Raw genomic sequence first — 20,307 nt, forward strand, 5'->3', positions numbered from 1 at the left:
TACATTCCTAAAGGGCTGTGCTACCACACATCTGAAAAAGCCTTTCAAAGCCTCCATATAAGCATTCCTGTCAGCCATAGACACTTCTGCCAGACCATAAGACACAAGTGGCAGAGCTACCTGTAATGCGGCCTGGACCTGTTTCAGAGCCTTGTCTTGTTCTGGGCCACCCTAAAAAATGGCAGCAATTCAGATTTCTCAGCAGATGGGTGGAAGTACCACACCCAAATATATATTACCTCCAGAATCCAAAGGGGCCTACTAAGCATTGTGCCTCTTTCTGAGTGGCAGGAGGGGCCAATGCAGTAATTTATCCTTTACCTAGAAAGGGATTATTGCAACATGGCCCAGCCCACTGGATCCCCAGGAATTTCACTGAGGAGGCAGGTTCATGATTTTTTGTTGGATTTATTTTCTATCCTCTGGCAGGCTTGAGTTTTACTAAAGTATCCAGGGCAGATGCTACATCCTGCTCACCACGTCCATGATACCGTGGATCAGCATGATACCCCATAGAATTTAGAGGTGATGAAGGTCTCTGCACACTACGTAGAGGGATAATAGAGCCCTGACATACAACAACGAAGTTGTATTGCTGGTCCTGCTAGCTGAAAGAAAATGGCTTTTGGTAGTGTTTACTATCAGGTCTGGGAAGGAAAAAAAAAAAAAAAAGCATGTTCACTACATCAATAGCTACATAGCAGGTGGCAGGGGATGTTGATTTGCTTCCGTAAAAAGACAAACAGAACACAGTATCTGGGACAGCAGATTGCACTGAAGTCACCACATGATTAAGTTTACAATAATCCACTGTCGTTCTTGATGATCCTTTATCTTCTGAACAAACAAAATATGTGCGTTGAGTGGAGTAATGGCAGGAACCACCATCCGGCACTTTCTAAGTCTTTGTTGATGGTACTAAGCGCTTCAGTCTTTTCAGGAATGCAGTGTTGTTTTTGGTTTACTATTTTGAAAGAGGCAGTTCTGCTGTCTTCCATTTAACCTTTTCTATCATAATATTCCTTACTTCATGGGTCAGGGAACTAAATTGGGGATTCTGTCAGTTGCTGAGGCTGTCCATTCCCACTATGCTGTGTGGACCTGGGTTCAGGGACCCACTAGGCCAACTGTGAGATGGACCCAAGCCAAAACTCCATGGATCACTTGACCAGCATAGTCTTTACTCTGAGCCATATTATTTTGGGTCTACAGTAGTCCTCAAACGTCTGTTTATTTCCTCTTCCCTTGTCTCCCTGGTAAACAGTCACAAGCCCTTTTGGGATAAGGCTAGAAGGCCGGGCCTGGTGGCTCACGCCTGTAATCCCAGCACTTTGGGAGGCCGAGGTGGGCGGATCACGAGGTCTGGAATTCGAGACCATCATGGCCAACATGGTGAAACCCCGTCTCTACTAAAAATACAAAAAATGAGCCGGGTGTGGTGGCATGTGCCTGTGGTCCCAGCTACTTGGGAGGCTGAGGCAGGAGAATCGCTTGAACCCAGGAGGCAGAGGTTGCAGTCAGCCCAGATCGCGCCACTGCACTCCAGCCTGGCAACAGAGCGAGACTCCGTCTAAAAAAAAAAAGAAAGGCTAGAAGGGGGCCACAGATTCAGATTCCCTTTTATTCAAGGAACTGGCCTTGTTGAGGGGAGTTCAACAGACTAGCTCAAGTCAGAATTCTCTTCAACAGATCTAGAGCTTTTCTGTTTATACAAATCAAGTAAAACTTGATTTTCAAAGGCTGCCATCTATTTCAGTCCTAGGGACACTGGAATCAATTAGCTAACACCAAAAATATCTACAGATAAGGGCCCTTCACCAAAACTCCCAAGGAGGCCTTCTCTTTCTCTTTGAATGTTAATTGCATGTTCCTTCTTTTTTTTTTTTAAGACAGTCTTGCTCTTGTCACCCAGGCTAGAGTGCAATGGTGCGATTTCAGCTCACTGCAACCTCCACCTCCTGGGTTCAAGCAATTCTCCTGCCTCAGCCTCCAGAGTAGCGAGGGATTACAGGCGCCCACCACCATGCCCAGCTAATTTTTGTATTTTTGGTAGAGATGGGGGTTTCACCATGTTGGCCAGGCTGGTCTCAAACTCCTGACCTCAGGTGATCCACCTGCCTCGGCCTCCCAAAATGTTGGGATTACAGGTGTGAGCCACCACACCCAGCTGGCATGTCCCTAATTTTTATTTCTCTTATTCTTCTGCATGCACTCGAGGGCCTATTGTCACTATAATTGTCACAGCTCCCTTTCCCCATGCCTTGCCCTTTACCTCACTCCATCCCATGGTACCACCAGTCAAAATTTGAATTGTGACACCACTGTATGCCATGGATCACTCATGTCCCATTCCCGGCCTCCCCTCTACCACCTCCCATGAGGAGGTTATTGAGCTCTTCAAGTATGACTAACCCAATCCCAGATCTAATTTTAAGAGTCTGTTTCCCAGGGCCACTTCTGGTACCAATTACTCTATCAGTCTGGATCCCAAAAAGAAACAGATGGCGCACTTGTAATAGCATAATTTGAAGAGGACTTATGTAGCAGAACTTAACAAAGGGAGGCAACAGTTACCAGAAAATGAGGCAAGAGTCATGTAGATTCAGACTCAGTAAGAGACCTCAGGCTGAAGGACGAAGCAGCTAGAGACAATCTTGCAGGGAGGGAATTAGAGGCAGACACACTCTAATTAGGGAATTAGAGGACCTTACTGTCTTCCCTCCCACTGATTTCCTGGGGGGAATCCCTGGTGAGCAAACCCAAATGGAAGCCAGGGACCAAAGGGAATGTTAGTGTGGTTCATACGGGCCAATCTGTGGAGACAGTGAGCTTAGAGAACAGCCCTGAAGATGTAGGCACCTGCTACACTCTCTATTCTGTAATTAGATTAATGAGATAATGGAAAGACAACCGGGGAATCTAAGAATCAATACTTTCCCACAGAGTCTACAAGGAAGTCTGACCTTAGACCAGACTGTACAGTACTGTTAAGTGATTTTCATATCCGTTCTCTTTGCTCCTGTGATTGAAGACATGTCCCCCCACATTCCTTTATAGACAGGGTAGTGCAGTGAAAGAACTGAATTTGGAGACAGGTTACCTGACTTGACTTTTTTTGTTGAGACAGTCTCACTCTGCCCAGGCTGGAGTGCAGTGGCACGGTCTCGGCTCAATACAACCTCGCCTCCTGGGTTCAAGTGATTCTCCTGCCTCAGCCTCCTGAACAGCTGAAATTACAGGTGCATGCCACCATGCCCGGCTAATTTTTTTTTTTTTTTTTTTCTCGATACGGAGTCTCGCTCTGTCGTCCAGGCTGGAGTGCAGTGGCATGACCTCGGCTCACTGCAACCTCCGCCTCCCGGGTTCAAGCAATTCTCTGCCTCAGCCTCCCGAGTAGCTGGGATTACAGGTGCCCACCACCATGCCTGGCTTATTTTTTTGTACTTTTTTTTTTTTTTTTAGAGACGGAGTCTCGTTCTGTTGCCCAGGCTGGAGTGCAGTGGCACGATCTTGGCTCACCACAACCTCCGCCTCCCAGGTTCAAGTGATTCTCCTGCCTCAGCCTCCAGAGCAGCTGGGATTACAGGCATGCACCACCATGCCTGGCTAATTTTTGTATTTTTAGTAGAGACGGGGTTTCACTATGTTGCCCAGGCTGGTCTCGAACTCCTGACCTCGTGATCCGCCTGCCTTGGCCTTCCAAAGTGCTGGGATTACAGGCATGAGCCACTGCATCTGGCCAATTTTTGCATTTTTGTAGAGACAGGGTGTCACCATGTTGGCCAGGCTGGTCTCAAACTCCTGACCTCAAGTAATACCCCCACCTCGGCTTCCCAAAATGTTGGGATTACAGGTGTGAGCCACTGTGACTGGCCAATGTACTTTTCCAATGTACAATCTGTAAATCTTTGAAGTCTCCTTAACATTTTTTTTTTGAGACAGACAGACACACACACACACACACACACAGTCTATGTTGCCCAAACTGGATTTGAACTCCAGGTACTCAAGCGATTCCCCCAGACTTAACCTCCTGAGTAGCTGGGACTACGTGTGCCACTGGGCCCAGCTTTCTCCTTAACTTCTGAATTTACTTGAACTAAATTCTAATTCCTATTATTCTAAGTTACTACTTATTCTATATCCTCCACAGCTCACTTAATTGATAAGAAGATTTTAACAGCTGCTCATCAATCTTCTCCATAACATTGCATGTTCAGCTTTCTGCCAAACCCAACCAGGTCACGGATTCTCTCGTTTTCTTCCAGAAATTTTAGTTTCATGTTCTACTTTTAGGTCTGTGATCCATTTCTTTTGTTTTTTGAGATAGGGTCTTGCTCTGTCACCCAGGCTGGAGTGCAGTGGCGCAATCTTGGCTCATTGCAACCACCCTCTCCCGGGTTCAAGCAATTCTTGTGCCTTAGCCTCCTAAGTAGCTGGGACTACAGGCATGCACCACCACGCCCAGCTAATTTTTAAATATTCAGTAGAGGTGGTGTTTTGTGATGTTGGCCAGGTTGGTCTTGAACTCTTGGCCTCAAGTTATCTGCCTGCCTTAGCCTCCCAAAGTATTGGGATTACAGGCATGAGCCACTGTGCCTGGCCGTATGATCCATTTTGAGTTTTTATAGAAGGCACAAGGAATGGGTGAAAGATTTTTGCAACATATTCAATATCACTTATTGAAGACTATTTTCTTCATTGAATGGCCTTTGCACTGTCAAAAATCAACTATATTTGTGTGGGTCTATTTTTGGGCTATTCTGTTCCATCAATACACATCTATCCTTTTGCTAATACGTTACTGCATCTTTATATTGAGTCCAAATCAGGTAGTGACTCCTCCAATTTCTTCCTATTACAGAATTGTTATGGCATAATTTGCCTTCCCATATAAATTTTACTACTTTAGAGAGGTCTATGTTGCCCAGGCTGGCCTGGAACCCCTGGGCTCCACTGATGTTCCCATTTTATCCTCCTGAATAGCTGGGACTACAGGTGAATGCCACCACACTCAGCATTCCACATGTTATTTTATAGAATCAGCTTGTGGGTATTTACAAAAAAAGCCTATTGGGATTGACAGGAAATGCATTGACCCTCTAGACCAAACTGGTGAAACTCAGATTTATTCTTCCAGTCCATGAACCATGGCATCTCCACTTATCTAGGTCTGATTTTTCTGTCAGTTTATTTTGTAGCTCCAGCATATAGGTATTGCAGTTGTTTGCCCCTTGGTATCCATGGGGGTTGGTTCCAGGATTCCACCCTCCCTTGCGAATACCCAAACCCTCAGATGCTCAAGTCCCTTATATAAAATGATGTAGTGTTTGCGTATAATCTCTGGACATCATCTTGTACACTTTGTCATTTCCAGATTACTCGTATCTAGTGCAATAAGTGCTATGTAGATAGTTGTTATACTGCAGTTCAGAGAACAAGAAAAATCTGTACATACTCAGTACAGACCCAACCATTGTAGGCCTGACACTTTTGGTCTGCAGTTGACTGAATGTGCAGACGTAAAACCCAGATACAGGGGACTGACTCTATTTTCTTAGTTATACTTAAGCATTTCTTTGGGTAGAGAGGTAGTGAGAGTGATGTGCTCAGCTTTAAGTGTCTGCTTTTCCCAACTTTTATTTCCCAATCTTTTATTTCATCAGTGGTTTGTAGTTCTCAGCATATGAATTCCATTCATACTGTTAAGATGTAGTATACCTTGGTTTTGGGGGTATGTTCAGCTTTACATTTGAGAACAATTGTAGGAGGTGGTAATTACTGATGTATTTGGACATATTATGGACCACATCTCCCCTCTTCCCAACCGATTATCTTGGTTCTCCATTTAGGCTGTGAAATCTGACAGCATGGTGGAACAGTATCTACAACAGATGAAGGGGCTCTGAATTCAACTGGGCTTCACAGAAATGATGGGTTGAGAAATGTCTGTTTCACAGTATGAATTACCTGAGCAAAATGCTCAGATTCCTATGCACACAGCTGCTACTAAGGACATACCACACACACATTTGGAGTTCCAGTGGGCTTTTATTGAGATAAATTAACAAAAACCAAGATTTTACCATATTTTTTGAACCTTATAAACTCAGCAGACTCTGGTCCATATATGTGTACATACAACATAACACATCCCAACAAAAACAGAGCCCCCCCACTGGAACATCTGCCAATTAAGAGAAAGCCAATTTGCCCTTCCCCCGATGTTTCTGAAATTTTGAGTTCCCACTGTTCACTTCTCAGTGGAACTGGTCCCTTGTGGCTAGGGACATTGGAATTCTCTACCATTTTTACTAAACAAAAAATATTTTTTTTTCCTGTTTCAAAAAAGGGAACAGTGACTTTGTTTTCTCCAGGCTCCCCTTCCCCCACAACCAATGGTTAAAATACAGCAGCCTGTATCTTAATAACCCAGCCCTACCCCCTCCCTTGCCCAGCATTGTCTACTGGAGAATTTAAATACACTTCTGTTGGAATCTGTCAGCTGTGGAGGGGCAGAGTCCAGGTGCCAGGCTAGCTCCCTCTGACCTCATGAACTGTGACAACCTTTGGACACTTAACTCTTTACCCCAAAGATGAGTTTTTAGATCAGAAAGGAGAGTAGATTTTCTTTGGGAGTTTTAAAAAACTATCTTTAGAGATACAAAGTACAACTACAATCTCACAGAAGTCCACTAAAGTTCACCAAAAAGCTGACTTACTTCAGCTCTCATGAGGCCAATAATTTTGATAAAGGTATTTGGCAAGAAAATGATTCCACAATAACAAATTTAAAGATACCTAGAACATTGAAAAAAATAGCAAATTAAAATAAATGGCTTAATTTCCAAGAACTTATTTCATTTTTGTTACTCATCTAGAAGGTCAGGAGTGTGGCTAAAGGCAGTTTCTGATGAGGTTACGAGCTTCCAAAGTGTTTCTAAATCCTTAGTGCAGACACCCTCCCTTTTGGGGCAAAGTACCCTCCCTCCCACCCCTATTTAAAAAAAAAAAAAATTAAAAAATTAAACCACGTCATCAGAATGAGATGTTTTGATTCCAACGATTTATACTCAAGGCTTTGTGCTGAGTTGTCGTTTGAACCAAGCATGATGTTATCAAGCACAAAGCACGTGGCAAAGGAAAGATGCTCCCATCTCATTCTGAAAACAAATACTGATAACCAAGCCCACCCTCCAACCCTTTGGGGCCAACCCATTTTATGCTGCTGGGACCAACTTCAAACAATTTAGAGGTATATTTAGGTTTCCCTCTCTCTTACTTCCGTGAAAGATCATTTTAGAATAAATGTATTCCATTCCTATGGGAAAGGCAAAACAGTATTTATCCCCATCAGAATATATGGGGAAAGAAAAAACATAGGCCTAGAGGTGGTAAGGTGTGTAACAGTCCACAGCCCATTACACAACTGTACAACCAAAGGCTAAATGATGAGTTGGATGTAGTTTTAATATTAAAAATAGGGGGCAGTTCTCATCCAAATGAGCCACTGGAAAATATTATCATTACTTAAAAAAAAAATACATATTTAATATTGGAAAGAATGTGAAAACAACTTCCAATAGTAACAATGCTTATTATGAGGGCCCAAAAAAGAAAGAAAAAAAAAAAAAGACCAGGCTTTGACCTAGTCCTCAGAGCATCTTTCCATTTAACAATTCCTATTCAAGAGTCAAGCACCAAAACTGGACAGCTGCCTCTACAAGACCGTGTCCAGTAGTGGTGTCCCAGATAGTTTAAGTGCCACTCCTCATTAGAGGCTATACTTCAGTAATACTTTCCATTTTAAGTCTGTGCTTTAAGAGGGACCCACAGGCATGTGGCACCACGCAGTCTAAAGTTGGCGAAGGAGACTGCACTTTTTGTTTAGTCACCCACATGTTCTCTAGCGAGATACAGAATTGCATTTATACTCTTTTCTTCTACATGAATGATCCCTCTTATCTCGCAAGAGGTGGGGGAGAAAGAGAGCTGCATCGGTACAAGGGCAAAATTTTTTTGGTCAAAAGTTGACACCTTTTAAATTCCCTCTCCCACCCCTCCCTGGAAAAAAGTTACTTCCTTAATTAGGTTTTCTATTTAGTAACCAACATTGACTGGACAGAAAATATGAGGCTTCGGTTCCAAATAGATGAGCTTGTTCTTTTTTTGGGTTTGTACCGTGCAGTTCTTGCTACAGTTGTTAAGGAGTTAGGGCTATGTCCCATCAGGAGGCATCTGCAGGATTTTGATCTCCAAGGAATTGTGGGTGAGTCGCAAATAGTTTGCTCAGAAGTAGGCAGAGTCAAAAAAGCAACTTCAAGTAATTGATTCCTTTGTCCAAAAGAGTTAAAACATTAAAGTATATGCAGGACTTATTTTGTAGTATTTTAGCGTTCTGAAAAACAATAAAATATGGAAATCAATTTTTTTTAATTTTGTTTTTTGCTTTTTTCCCCCCTTTCCAGATGCCTCCTGATTGACCTAGTACACTGGGTTAAAAGGGAATTAAAAACATTTAAAAAAAAAAGTTCACTGGTTTTGATTCATCTCACTCCTTTTGCCTGGAGATCAGGCCAAACATCAAGCATGTTGGGAGGGGCACAATTTAAAGCAACACTATTGACTGTAAAGCATCTGCCAGCAATTTACAGTGCAAAATGACAGGTAACAATTCTTGTCACAATGCAAGAGAATGGCAAGCAGCTTTCTGTAGCATGAAAGTTAACAGCTCTCAGGTTGCCCATTCCTGCAAAAGTTTACGTATCAAAGCGGGCACAGGGCAACACATTTACACACTACAGGAAATGATCCACAGAAAATTAAGCTCCAGAACTGCTAACATTACCAAAGCTGGTACTGGCTAATATTCTGAAATGCAAATCTGTGCTTTATATATATACTGCTCAATGACACTGCCACTCAATAGAATTCCTACACTGCAAGGTAGATTAATCTTTGCCCCCTGTTGCAGAGCTTGAAATATTCCTCAAACTTTTAGAAAGGGGGAAGAAGCAAAATCAGAGCTTCTCAAAATAAATCTTTAATTATCAATGTTTTGAAGCTTCCTTGCTCTCTCTGGTAAACCTACTCCAAAGGTACTAGGTGAGACAGTGTGGCAGCAAACAGTACATCCCAGATTTCTGGGCCCCTTTACTAACACAGGGTACCATAGAAATCTGCTCTCTACAGCACAAGGCCAAAGTACTTTCTAGAATTTAGTGTTGCGTAAAACTGAGCCCCTCTCATCTTTAGCTGCTCCCATAATCACTCTAATCCCCTTAATCCCAGCAACCTTCATCCAAAAAAAAATATATATATGTATATATATATATATATATATGAACCCAGAAAAAAAACTTATTTACAAAGTTTATACAAGTATACACACCCAATTTTCTATGGGACACGCTTTGCCACAGAGGAAAGAGGGCCAAGGCTCTGACATGTCTACACATCAAGTGCCATACTACTACTGGAGGTGTATGTAACCCAGTCTTTAGTGTCTGCTACAGAGCACAAAGGCTTGTCATATGGCTCCTGCAATGATAGACTGCTCTTTCCTTTGGGAGCGATGATGTTTTTTATCTACTCAGCCCAGAAGAAATTTTTACTTGGGATTGTTTTTTTAAATACATGTATTTACAGTGCGGATGAACTGCAGTTGCATATCAACTCCTCCACAAAAAGAAAAAAAAAATGGTGTTTAACATTACTAGTAAGTTTCAACTTCTAGCCCTGGGCTCGAGTACTGGGTAGAAAGGGAAGAGACTTCAACCTGAAACCAAAATGAAAAGACATTTTTTAAAAGAAAAAGAAAAAAGGAAAGAAAGAGTTACTATTGTTGATTCCTCGGGCTGTGTCTAAAAGATGATATTCTGAATGGTCTCATAGCATAAGGCACTTCGCACAAATAAGTAATAAGCTCTTCAGGCTTAAAAAACGGATGAGGAATCAGGGAGAAGTTGAAATGCACGAGAGTCAGCTGTTGGAGAATTTTGAAATCATTGACAAGCTTGCGTGTTCATTAAGATTCTTCTCTTTTTAGGGTTTCTCCCCTTCTCTTCTTTCTTTTCCTTCCTTGTCCCCTTTCCCCAGAAAACATTTTTTAAAAACCAGCAGTTAGTGCAACTAATGTTCAGTCAGCACACAGTGCAAACAAGTGGAACAAAAAAGGTATATTCCTTCTTTTCAGCCTTTTTCTCTTCACCAGTTAAAAAAAGAAAATGTCTGAGCTCTTTTAAGTCTTCATAGTTCCAAAATAAAAGATGAAAAACCCACAAAGAGAAGAGCATTCCCCCCAAAACGATGTGTCACAGATCCAAACGAGCCTTTTGTAATTTGTCAAAGCCTACAGAAGAAGAGAATATAAAATTAACATTCTGAAAGCAACACAAACTAGGATACATAGGTTTTCACAATCCTCATCCCAAATGCTCTTTTCTAGTAGTTTCTACTAACCCTGTGCCTACTATAGAATCTACTGGTTATAGGATTAAATAATTTCTGGTAGGCAACCCTGAGATAGACTGGGGGCCTGAATGAATGTGAATGTTCTGATAGCAGGCAGCTCTCACTCGTAACAATTAAATCAGGGGGAAAAAAAATTAACCTTACACAAACTGAATACTGCCAAAGTACTAGCAAACATTGGCTAGTTTTATGCTTGTCCAAGAGTTTGTGTTTGATGTTTAACTTAAGGAAAAAAACAGTACAGAGTAATTTAAAAATTATTTAAGTAACAATTGGTTGGGTGAGGTGGCTCCTGCCAGTAATCTCAGCACTCCGGGAGGCTGAGGTGGGCGGATCACCTGAGGTCAGGAGTTTGAGACCAGCCTGGCCAACATGGTAAATCCTCGTCTCTATTTAAAAAAGAAAGAAAAAAAAATTTAAGTAACATTAGGTTACTTAAATAGGTAAGATGTTCACCTATAATTTGGAAACTATCCTTTGTCAAATTAGATTTTCTTTAGGAAATACTGAAACAACCTACCTTGCTTAAAGCTGAGCCTTGTTTCATGCATTTCTAACTAGAGCCCAATAGTCACCAAAAGATGATAGAGGCCGGGCGTGGTGGCTCACACCTATAATCCCAGCACTCTGGGAGGCCAAGGTGGGAGGATCATTTGAACCCAGGAGTTTGAAACCAGCCGAGGCAACATAGTGAGATCCCATCTTAATAAAAATAAAAAAAAGATGGGAAGACAGGTTGTCCAGGAAATCAGAGTGGGTATTTTATTTATGTATTTGACAGAGTTTCACTCTTATTACCTAGGAAATCAGAGTGGGTTATTTATTTATGAGGCAGAGTTTCGCTCTTACTGCCCAGGCTGGAGTGCAATGGCATGACCTCGGCTCACTGCAACCTCTGCCTCCCAGGTTCAAGAGATTCTCCTGCCTCAGCCTCCTGACTAGCTGGGATTACAGGCGCCTGCCACCACGCTTGGCTAATTTTCTGTATCTTTAGTGAACACGAGGTTTCACCAGGTTGGCCAGGCTGGTCTTGAAGTCCTGACCTCAGGTAATCCACCCGCCTCGGCCTCCCAAAGTGCTGGGATTACAGGTGTGAGCCACTGAGCCAGCCCAAGTGGCATTTTTTTTTTTTTTTTTTTTTTTTTTTGAGATGGAGTCTAGCTCTGTCACCCACGCTGGAGTGCAGTGGTGCGGTCTCAGCTCACTGTAACCTCCACCTCCCAGGTTCAAGTGATTCGCCTGCCTCAGCCTCCCGAGTAACTGGGACTACAGGTGCGTGTCACCATGCCTGGCTAATTTTTGTATTTTTAGTAGAGACAGGGTTTCACCATGTTGGCCAGGATGGTCTTGATCTCTTGACCTCGTGATCCGCCCACCTCAGCCTCCCAAAGTACTGGGATTACAGGTGTGAGCCACTGTACCCGGCCCAGAGTGGGTATTTTAAAAAGATGGCCATCCTCATAATCTGATTAAACATTTGGTAATAAGGTATTATGGATAGTTTTATCAGAGTGATTAATGTACTTACTAGAAATTAAGAGTAAATGCTAAAAACATTTTACATGTTCAGAAATGTAAATACTTTCATATTCGAAACTGCTGGCAGTGCGGTGGCTCACACCTGTAATCCCAAGCCTCCCTTTAGGAGGCTGAGGCGGGTAGATCACTTGAGGTCAGGAGTTCAAGACCAACCTGGCCAACATGGTGAAACTCCAACTCTACTAAAAAATACAAAAATTAGCTGGGCATGGTGGAGCATGCCTGTAAATCCAGCTACTTGGGAGGCTGAGGCGCACCAGAATCGCTTGAACCTGGGAGGCAGAGGTTGCAGCGGGCCGTGATTGTGCCACTGTACTCCAGCCTGGGCAACAGAGCAAGACTGTCTCAAAAAACAAAAACAACAAAAATCCCCCCTACAAAACTGCCAAAAAAGGCCAGGCACAGTGGCTTGCGCCTATAATTCTAACACTTTGGGAAGCCAAGGCAGAAGGATTGCTGGAGTTCAGGGCTGGAGTTCAGGAGTTCTGGACCAGCCTGGGCAACAAAGCAAGACCTTGTTTCTACCAAAAATTTAAAACATTAGGCAGGCGTGGTGGCATGTGCCTACAGTTCCAGCTACTCAAGGAGCCCAGGAGAACCAGGCTGCAGTGAGCTATGATTGCACCACTGCATTCCAGCCTGGATGACAGTGAGACCTTGTCTCAAAAAGAAAAACAAATTGCTGAAAAACATTCTTTTTTGCTTTCATTATTTTAGGACTCTGAATTTAAGTGCTGCTCATCTACCACATTACTCGGGAAGCTGCATTCAAGAACAACATTTACAGATTCTCGAATGAGACTACAACCTCCCACAAGAGAGATTATTTACTGTCATTTACACTAGTGGGTATTTTACCCTTTATTGCTATTATATATGGTGTGACATCAAATTTCCCCCAGGAAGGAAGATTTTGATTTCCCTCATTTAAAGGTTCCTCTTAGCTGTTCTGTCAGGGACGTACATGCTTGTTAAGGTTTCTCATCTTCTACAGGCTCGCTGTGGTATTCTGCCACATACAGGCTCTTATCAATGTTGCTCGGAATAGGTTTAATTTCTGTTCCCAGCTGCTCCTCAATACTTTTCAGGTTGAAGCGATCATCATATGTGATCAAGTTGATGGCTAAGCCAAGATGACCAAAGCGACCTAAAAAACATTTGTTTAAAAATTTTAATGAATAAAATATGAAAATCAATGCAAATTGTGCAAGTCAAGCAGTGGCAAAACCACACAGGATTGATAACGATGTTCAGTGCCATTCTTAGTATGCAAAACAACTTCTTAATGGTCTTCAAACACAGGTTTCCCTACAACTTCAGGTTTCGCAGCCCAAAATAGTACTTTATTTCACCTTTCTCAAATGACAAAATGGCAGTCAAAAACTGCCATAAAATACACACTAAACAATAGTCACAGAACATACCACCTAATGAGTGAAGTTCTCGTGTTAATTTCATCTCAAATTAAGCAGTTATTTTAACTTTTCTTAATAAATGCTACAGAAGAATTAGAAATTAGTCTTAAATACCAAACTGAATTACTGTTAATTCACTGTTCTCATAGCTACTGTACTCTATTTCACAAAACAACAAAATTTAGTCATTACACGTCTCAAAAAAACTTCTACCAAGAATATCACCTCTTTTTTCCTCACCTGATCTTCCAATACGATGGAGATAGGTCTCTGCCAGCTTTGGGAAATCAAAGTTTATTACCACATTCACAGCTTGTATATCAATACCTCGGGTAAACAGATCTTAAAAAAAAAAAAAAGATAATTTTCATTTTTTCAATTTAGAAATGTCTCTCAGTACAATACTAACACATATTTCTAGCATAACCTAAGTTTATTAATTCAGTTATTCAAATGCATTTGCACATTACTGGCATTACCTTTCATAATCACATTATCATAAATAACTTTCTGCTCACAAGTTACTTTTTTCCAGTAATTGTAAGCAAGTTTTAAAAAATGTGTCTAAAAGAGGCTGGGTGCACTCAAGCCTGTAATCCCAGCACTTTGGGAGGCCAAAGCAGGCAGATCACCTGAGGGCAGGAGTTCGAGACCAGCCTGGCCAACATGGTGAAATCCCTCTCTACCAAAAATACAAAAATTAGCCGAGCTAAGTGGTAGCAGGCGCCCACAATCCCAGCTACTTGGGAGGCTGAGGCAGGAGAATCACTTGAACCCAGGAGGTGGAGGTTTCAGAGAGCCAAGATCGCACCACTGCACTCCAGCCTGGGTGACAAAGACTCCATCTCCCCACCTCAAAAAAAAAGACAGAGATGAGGTATGAGTGCCAGAGTAAGTCTTCTGAAGTTTCAGATATGGAACCCATTATCAGTTCATTTTCAACTTCAGAAATCCTAGAAGTAGTGGTAGGGTGTGTCGGACTATGTCACAGGTTGCACTGTGTAATATGAACAGAGAAAGCAAAAAACAACTTGGGAGAAAAACACTGGGTAAAGGAAATACAAAAGTACTTACCAGTGCAAACAAGATTGCGGCATAAGCCATTTCGGAAATCATGAAATACACGATTTCGATGTTCCTAGGAGAAAGCAATGTATTCCATTTGATTAACACTCATATACAGCCCCAAATTTCCCATAATTATTTCTCCCAGACGATCAGTTCTACCCAAAATCTGTTTATAAGTGATCCATGATATTAAGCTGCTTTCAAAACCAAATGAGTTAAGTTCTTGATCTCTTCGTCTACAGAAACTGTTTACTTACGAAATTTCATAATGTAGTTAACAAAAAAGTCATTTTTGTTACAGTTTTAAATTATTTTTTGCTAAATCAAATTCTGAAATTTAGATATTGCATCTTTTTCTAAAGGCAAACAGTAAAGAAAAAAAGAAAAATCAGCCAGCTGACGGGCCATATTTAAAAATCCAGAGCAGTGCTGTCCAGTAAAACTTCTATAATAAAGGAAATATTTGTGTCTGTACTTCCAATTCCAATACACTATCCAGTAGCAACAGGTGCCTAACTGAGCACTTGAAATGTGGCTGTGATTGAGAAACTGACTTTTTATTTTAATTTTAACTGATTTAAATTGCCACATGTGGCTAGTTACTGTATTAAACAGAGAATTAAACATGGAAAGGAAGAATAAAATTTTACATTTGTATCATGCCTGACAGCTTCCAAAGTACTCATTTAAACATTTATCTTAATTTTCCTAACAACCTTGTAAGTTATGAATATGTACTATTATCCCTATTTTATTGCTAGAAAATTGAACCTGAGGGAGGTCAAAATGAAAGGTCCTTTGGCTACTAAGGAACAGTTTATTCTTAAACTCAGGACATTTAAAAGAACATTAAAACAAAATAAAGAAAGAAAGAGATTTCTTATTAAATTTGTGCAAGTTCTAGTTTTATACTCACCTGCCTCATTTTAGCATGAATATAGAAGCAAGAATAACCCAGTTGAGAAATCTTCTTGGCTAGCAATTCAACTCGCTGAGAGGAGTTACAGAAAATGATCGACTGGTTTATCTGAAGCTGAGCACAGAAAAAAATAAGTATGAGAAAAATAAAAATAAAACCTTCATTTGGTTTGCCAAATCTTGAAAACACGAACCAGAAAACAAGAAACATTAACATGGTCTAAAACTTAGAATCTCATGAAATGAGAGAGATGGTAAATTGTAAAAATTGTAAATAATAGATGGAAGATAATAATATCTAAGATTTACTGTATTGGAGTATATTTCTTAAGGGCCACATAACTGTCAACAAGAGTAATACAATTGATTATCTGATTCAAAGTAGTTATGTTTTATGTGTTTCCATTTAAATTTTTTTTTTTTTTTTTTTTGTGAAATGGAGTTTCACTCTTGTTGTCCAGGCTGGAGTGCAATGGTGCAATCTCAGCTCACTGCAACAGCTGCCTCCTGGGTTCAAACAATTCTCCAGCCTCAGCCTCCAGAGTAGCTGGGATTACATGCACCCACCACAATGCCTGGCTAACTTTTGTATTTTTAGTAGAGACAGGGTTTCAGCATGTTGGTCAGGCTGGTCTTGAACTCCTGACCTCAGGTGATCTGCCCACTTCGGCTTCCCAAAGTGCTGGGATTACAGGTATGAGCTACTGTGCCCAGCCAAGAATACCTTCTTTAATATATTCACAACCAATGCCACCAGCATTGGGCAGCACTTCAGCACCATGTGTAGGGGCCAATTAAAACCGTGAAATCAGCAACAAAAACTTGAAAAACATGGCACAGACTGTGAAAAGGACCCTTGTTCACAGTATGAGAGCTAAACAAGAGGACAGAGATTGCCTTCTTCGACCTCAGCTGGGAATGTGCATGTCAGGTGACTTAAACTCTTTGCCACACTGTACACGTCCACAAATGACTGCTGAACTACCTTGAGTATTAATTCTGGAGTTACAAATAAATTCTAGTGACTAAGCAAATTCACAAATACAGAATATGTGAATAACGAGGATTAACCCTAGTTAAGGTCAAAGTATTTCAGAAACTATTCAAAAGTGTATCTGTGACTTGGTTAATCATTTAGTATCAACTTTAGGTCAACAACTAAACCTGCCTTTTAGGAAACACTATGAATTATTTTTTAATCTTTTTTTTTTTCTTCCCAAGACGGAGTCTTGCTCTGTCGCCCAGAGCTGGAGTGCAATGGCGCAATCTCAGCTCACTGCAGACTCCGCCTCCTGGGTTCAAGCAATTCTCCTGCCTCGGCCTCCCAAGTAGCTGGGATTATGGGCACACGCCACCATGCCCAATTTTTTTGTATTTTGTAGTAGAGATGGGGTTTCACCATGTTGGCCAGGCTGGTCTCAAACTCCTGACCTCATGATCTGCCTGCCTCAGCCTCCCAAAGTGCTGGGATTACAGGCATGAGCCCCCATGCCAAGCCAGAAACACTACAAACTTTTATACAGTGAAGACGGTGGGAAAATTGATGAAATCATCTGTTTTACTGGGACTCGAGAGATAATATTCAACAGCAGAAGCCTACTTCTTACCCTGGAGAAAAGTGTGTTGAGGCAGTGTACTTTTTGGCGCTCAGTTACATATGCGTAGTACTGGGTTACTCCCTTCAGAGTTAGTTCCTCCATCAGGTTAATCTCATAGGGTTTCTGCAAATGGGAATTCTGGGGGGGGAGCAGGAAAAAGATGAGTCGTCTTCTTAAATGAAAGCAGAGTTCATCTCAAATTCAAAATATACCCTATACGTTTCTGTCCGATAAACTCTTGCTGTAACGGACGCAACTCTCTTCAAAACAAAATATATGATCTGTCATTACAGAATTTCCCCCCTGCCACCCTGAGACAAAATCTTGCTCTGTCACCCAGGCTGGAGTGTAGTGGCACGATCTCTGCTCCCTGCAACCTCCACCTCCCGGGTTCAAGTGATTCTCCTGCCTCGGCCTCCCGAGTAGCTGGGAATGCAGGCACGCGCTGCCACGGCAGACTAATTTTTATATTTTTAGTAGAGACGGGGTTTCACCATGTTGCCCAGGCTGGTCTCGAACTCCTGACCTTGTGATCTGCCCACCTCGGCCCCCCAAAGTGCTGGGATTACAGGCATGAGCCACCATGCCCGACCCGATAGAAATAAATTAAGATATAAGATCTCAAAAATGCAACTAAGTTACTACAGGTTGAGTATTCCTTACCCAAAATGCTTAGGAACAGAAGTGTTTCAGGTTTTAAATTTTTTTCTAATTTTGGAATATGTGCATTACACTTAGTGACTGAGCATCCTTAATTTGAAAATTCAAAATCCAAAGAACATTTCCTTTTAGCATCATGTTCGTGGCTCAAAAGGTTTCAAATTCTGCGGTATTTTGGATTTCAGTTTAGGATACTCAAGCTCTGTTTTGTATATAGAATAATACGGGAATCAATTCAGCTAGCACCAATGGCTATGTCATCATGACACCAAAAACTAAGTGAAAGATGAGGAATTTAATTAAGTTACTATTACAACCTTCTTAAAAAGTCAGTTAATTTACGTAAAACAAATCTTTAATTGATCAACTGAAGAAAGAGCCAAAGGCTTGAAATAATTAGCATAAAGTATATTCACAGATATGAAGATATAATTACAAATAAAAGCATACTCAAAGGTCACAGGATGGCACTGATTCCAAGTACAGATTTATACTCACCATGAACTTCTGTACACTAAGAGGGAAAGTAGCGGAATATAGTAAAATCTGCCTGTTTTTAGGTAGCGTGAGAATAATATCCTCCATTATCTGCACAAAATCCTGTGACAGCAACTTATCTGCCTGCAGTAGAAAGAAAAGACAATTTTAAAAACAATAAAATAATGTCTAAGGTCTTGGTTAATACATGGTCAAAGAATAAGGCATCATCCAACAAAAGCATCCATGAAATGTTCCTGGTGGAAAACAATAAATTCTCTCCAACACTGCAGACAGTCAAATATGAAGAAGGGGGCAAAATCTATAATCCCCATCTTCTGGGGGAAAAAAAAAATTCTACACTACACAGACAACCTCCCCCACTTTCTGTAACAGAATTTAATTAATTAATTTATTTTTAGAGACAGCATTTCACTCTGTCACCCAGCTGGAGTGCAGTGGCATAATCATATCTCACTGCAGCCTGAACCTCCTGGGCTCAAGTGATCCTCTTGCCTGAGCCTACTGAGTAGCTAGGACTACAAGCACATACCTCCATGCCCAGTTCCACAACAGAATTTTAATGTGATGATTCTCATTAAAGAGGTAGTATGGTATAGTGTTTAAAAGTACGGGTTCTGGCCGGGCGCGGTGGCTCATGCCTGTAATCCCAGCACTTTGGGAGGCTGAGGCGGGAGAATCACGAGGTCAAGAGTTTGAGACCAGCCTGACCAACATGGTGAAACCCCATCTCTACTAAAAATACAAAAATTAGCTGGACGTGGTGGTGCGCACCTATAACCCCAGGTACTTGGGAGGCTGGGGCAGGAGAATCGCTTGAACTTGGGAGGCGGAGGTTGCAGTGAGCCAAGATCACACCACTGCACTCCAGCCTAGGCGACAGGGCAAGACTACTCCGTCTCAAAAAAAAAAAAAAAAAAAGGTTCTGAGGCCGGGTGCGGTGGCTCACGCCTGTAATCCCAGCACTTTGGGAGGCCCAGGCGGGCGGATCACCTGAGGTCAGGAGTTCAAGGCAAGACTGGCTGCTATGGTGAAACCCTGTCTCTACTAAAAATATAAAAATTAGCTGTGCACAGTGGCAAGTGCCTGTAATTCCAACTACTCAGGAGGCTGAGGCAGAAGAATTGCTTGAACCTGGGAGATGGAGGTTGCAGTGAGCTGAGACCGCACCAGTGCACTCCAGCCTGGGCAACAGAGCAAGACTCTGTCTCAAAAAAAAGTACAGGTTCTGGAGCTAAACTGCCAGGTTGAAATCTTGCCTCCTTCATTTCTCAGCTGTGTGGGAATGTTACAGAACTACTCTGTACTTCAGTTTCCACAACTCTAAAATTGTAAAACTATTAAAATTTGGATGTTTACATAATGTAGTAACTACTTTACCGGGATTTAGAAAAAACTTGCCTAAGGCCAGGTGTGGTGGCTCACGCCTGTAATCCCAGCACTCTGGGAGGCTTAGGCGGGCAGATCACTTGAGGTCAGGAGTTCGAGACCAGCCTGACCAACATGGAGAAACCCTGTCTCTGCTAAAAGTACAAAATTAGCCCAGCATGGTGGCACATGCCTGTAATCCCAGCTACTCGGGAGGCTGAGGCAGGAGAATCGCTTGAACTTGGGAGGTGGAGGTTGCAGTGAGCTGAGATCGCACCACTGCACTCCAACCGGGGCAATGAGACTCTGTCTCAAAAACAAAACAAAACAAAAAAAGAAAAAACTTGACTTTCAAGTTATCCAGCCACTCCTCTTCTTAAAAATTAAACCTAAACTCTGGCATCTATAAGAAAAAGACAAAAAGCTGAATTCCTATGAATGCCTATCTATTGCATCTGAAGTATAAAATGTATTTTATAAGCAAATTAGAAGTTGGATGTCTACATACTATAGTAACTACTTGACAGGATACCTACCTTATAGGTTTCTTGTAAAAATTAAATGAAAAAAAAAACAAACAAAAAAACAAAAAAAATGTAAAGCACTTAGTGCTGGTACCCAGTGATTAATAAATGTTCTCTCTCATTACTTAAAGATAAAAGCCTGATTTGAATTAAATCATGTTACCTAAAACACAAACCAGGCCGGGCGTGGTGGCTCATGCCTGTAATCCCAGCAATTTGGGAGGCTGAGGCAGTAGGATCACCTGA

At 41.6% G+C, this 20,307-nt stretch overlaps 1 protein-coding gene across 5 annotated transcripts in view; it reads right to left on the reverse strand.

Annotated features, from left to right (window-relative positions):
• Window positions 1–6,031: 6,031 nt before the first annotated feature.
• DDX6 (DEAD-box helicase 6) overlaps window positions 6,032–20,307 on the reverse strand; it is a 44,068-nt gene continuing 29,792 nt past the window's right edge. For all 5 annotated transcript variants that reach the window (XM_031016040.3, XM_031016036.3, XM_031016037.3 and 2 more), the window contains exons 8-14: window positions 18,170–18,292; window positions 17,021–17,149; window positions 15,412–15,528; window positions 14,502–14,565; window positions 13,668–13,769; window positions 12,977–13,159; window positions 6,032–10,351 (exon numbers count right to left, since the gene is read on the reverse strand). In XM_031016040.3, coding sequence (XP_030871900.1) covers window positions 12,984–13,159; window positions 13,668–13,769; window positions 14,502–14,565; window positions 15,412–15,528; window positions 17,021–17,149; window positions 18,170–18,292 — 711 coding nt within the window. In that variant the 3' untranslated portion in view covers window positions 6,032–10,351; window positions 12,977–12,983. The remainder of the gene's footprint in view (window positions 10,352–12,976; window positions 13,160–13,667; window positions 13,770–14,501; window positions 14,566–15,411; window positions 15,529–17,020; window positions 17,150–18,169; window positions 18,293–20,307) is intronic.

Source organism: Gorilla gorilla, chromosome 9, assembly GCF_029281585.2.
Source record: "Gorilla gorilla gorilla isolate KB3781 chromosome 9, NHGRI_mGorGor1-v2.1_pri, whole genome shotgun sequence".
Classification (NCBI taxonomy): Eukaryota; Metazoa; Chordata; class Mammalia; order Primates; family Hominidae; genus Gorilla; species Gorilla gorilla.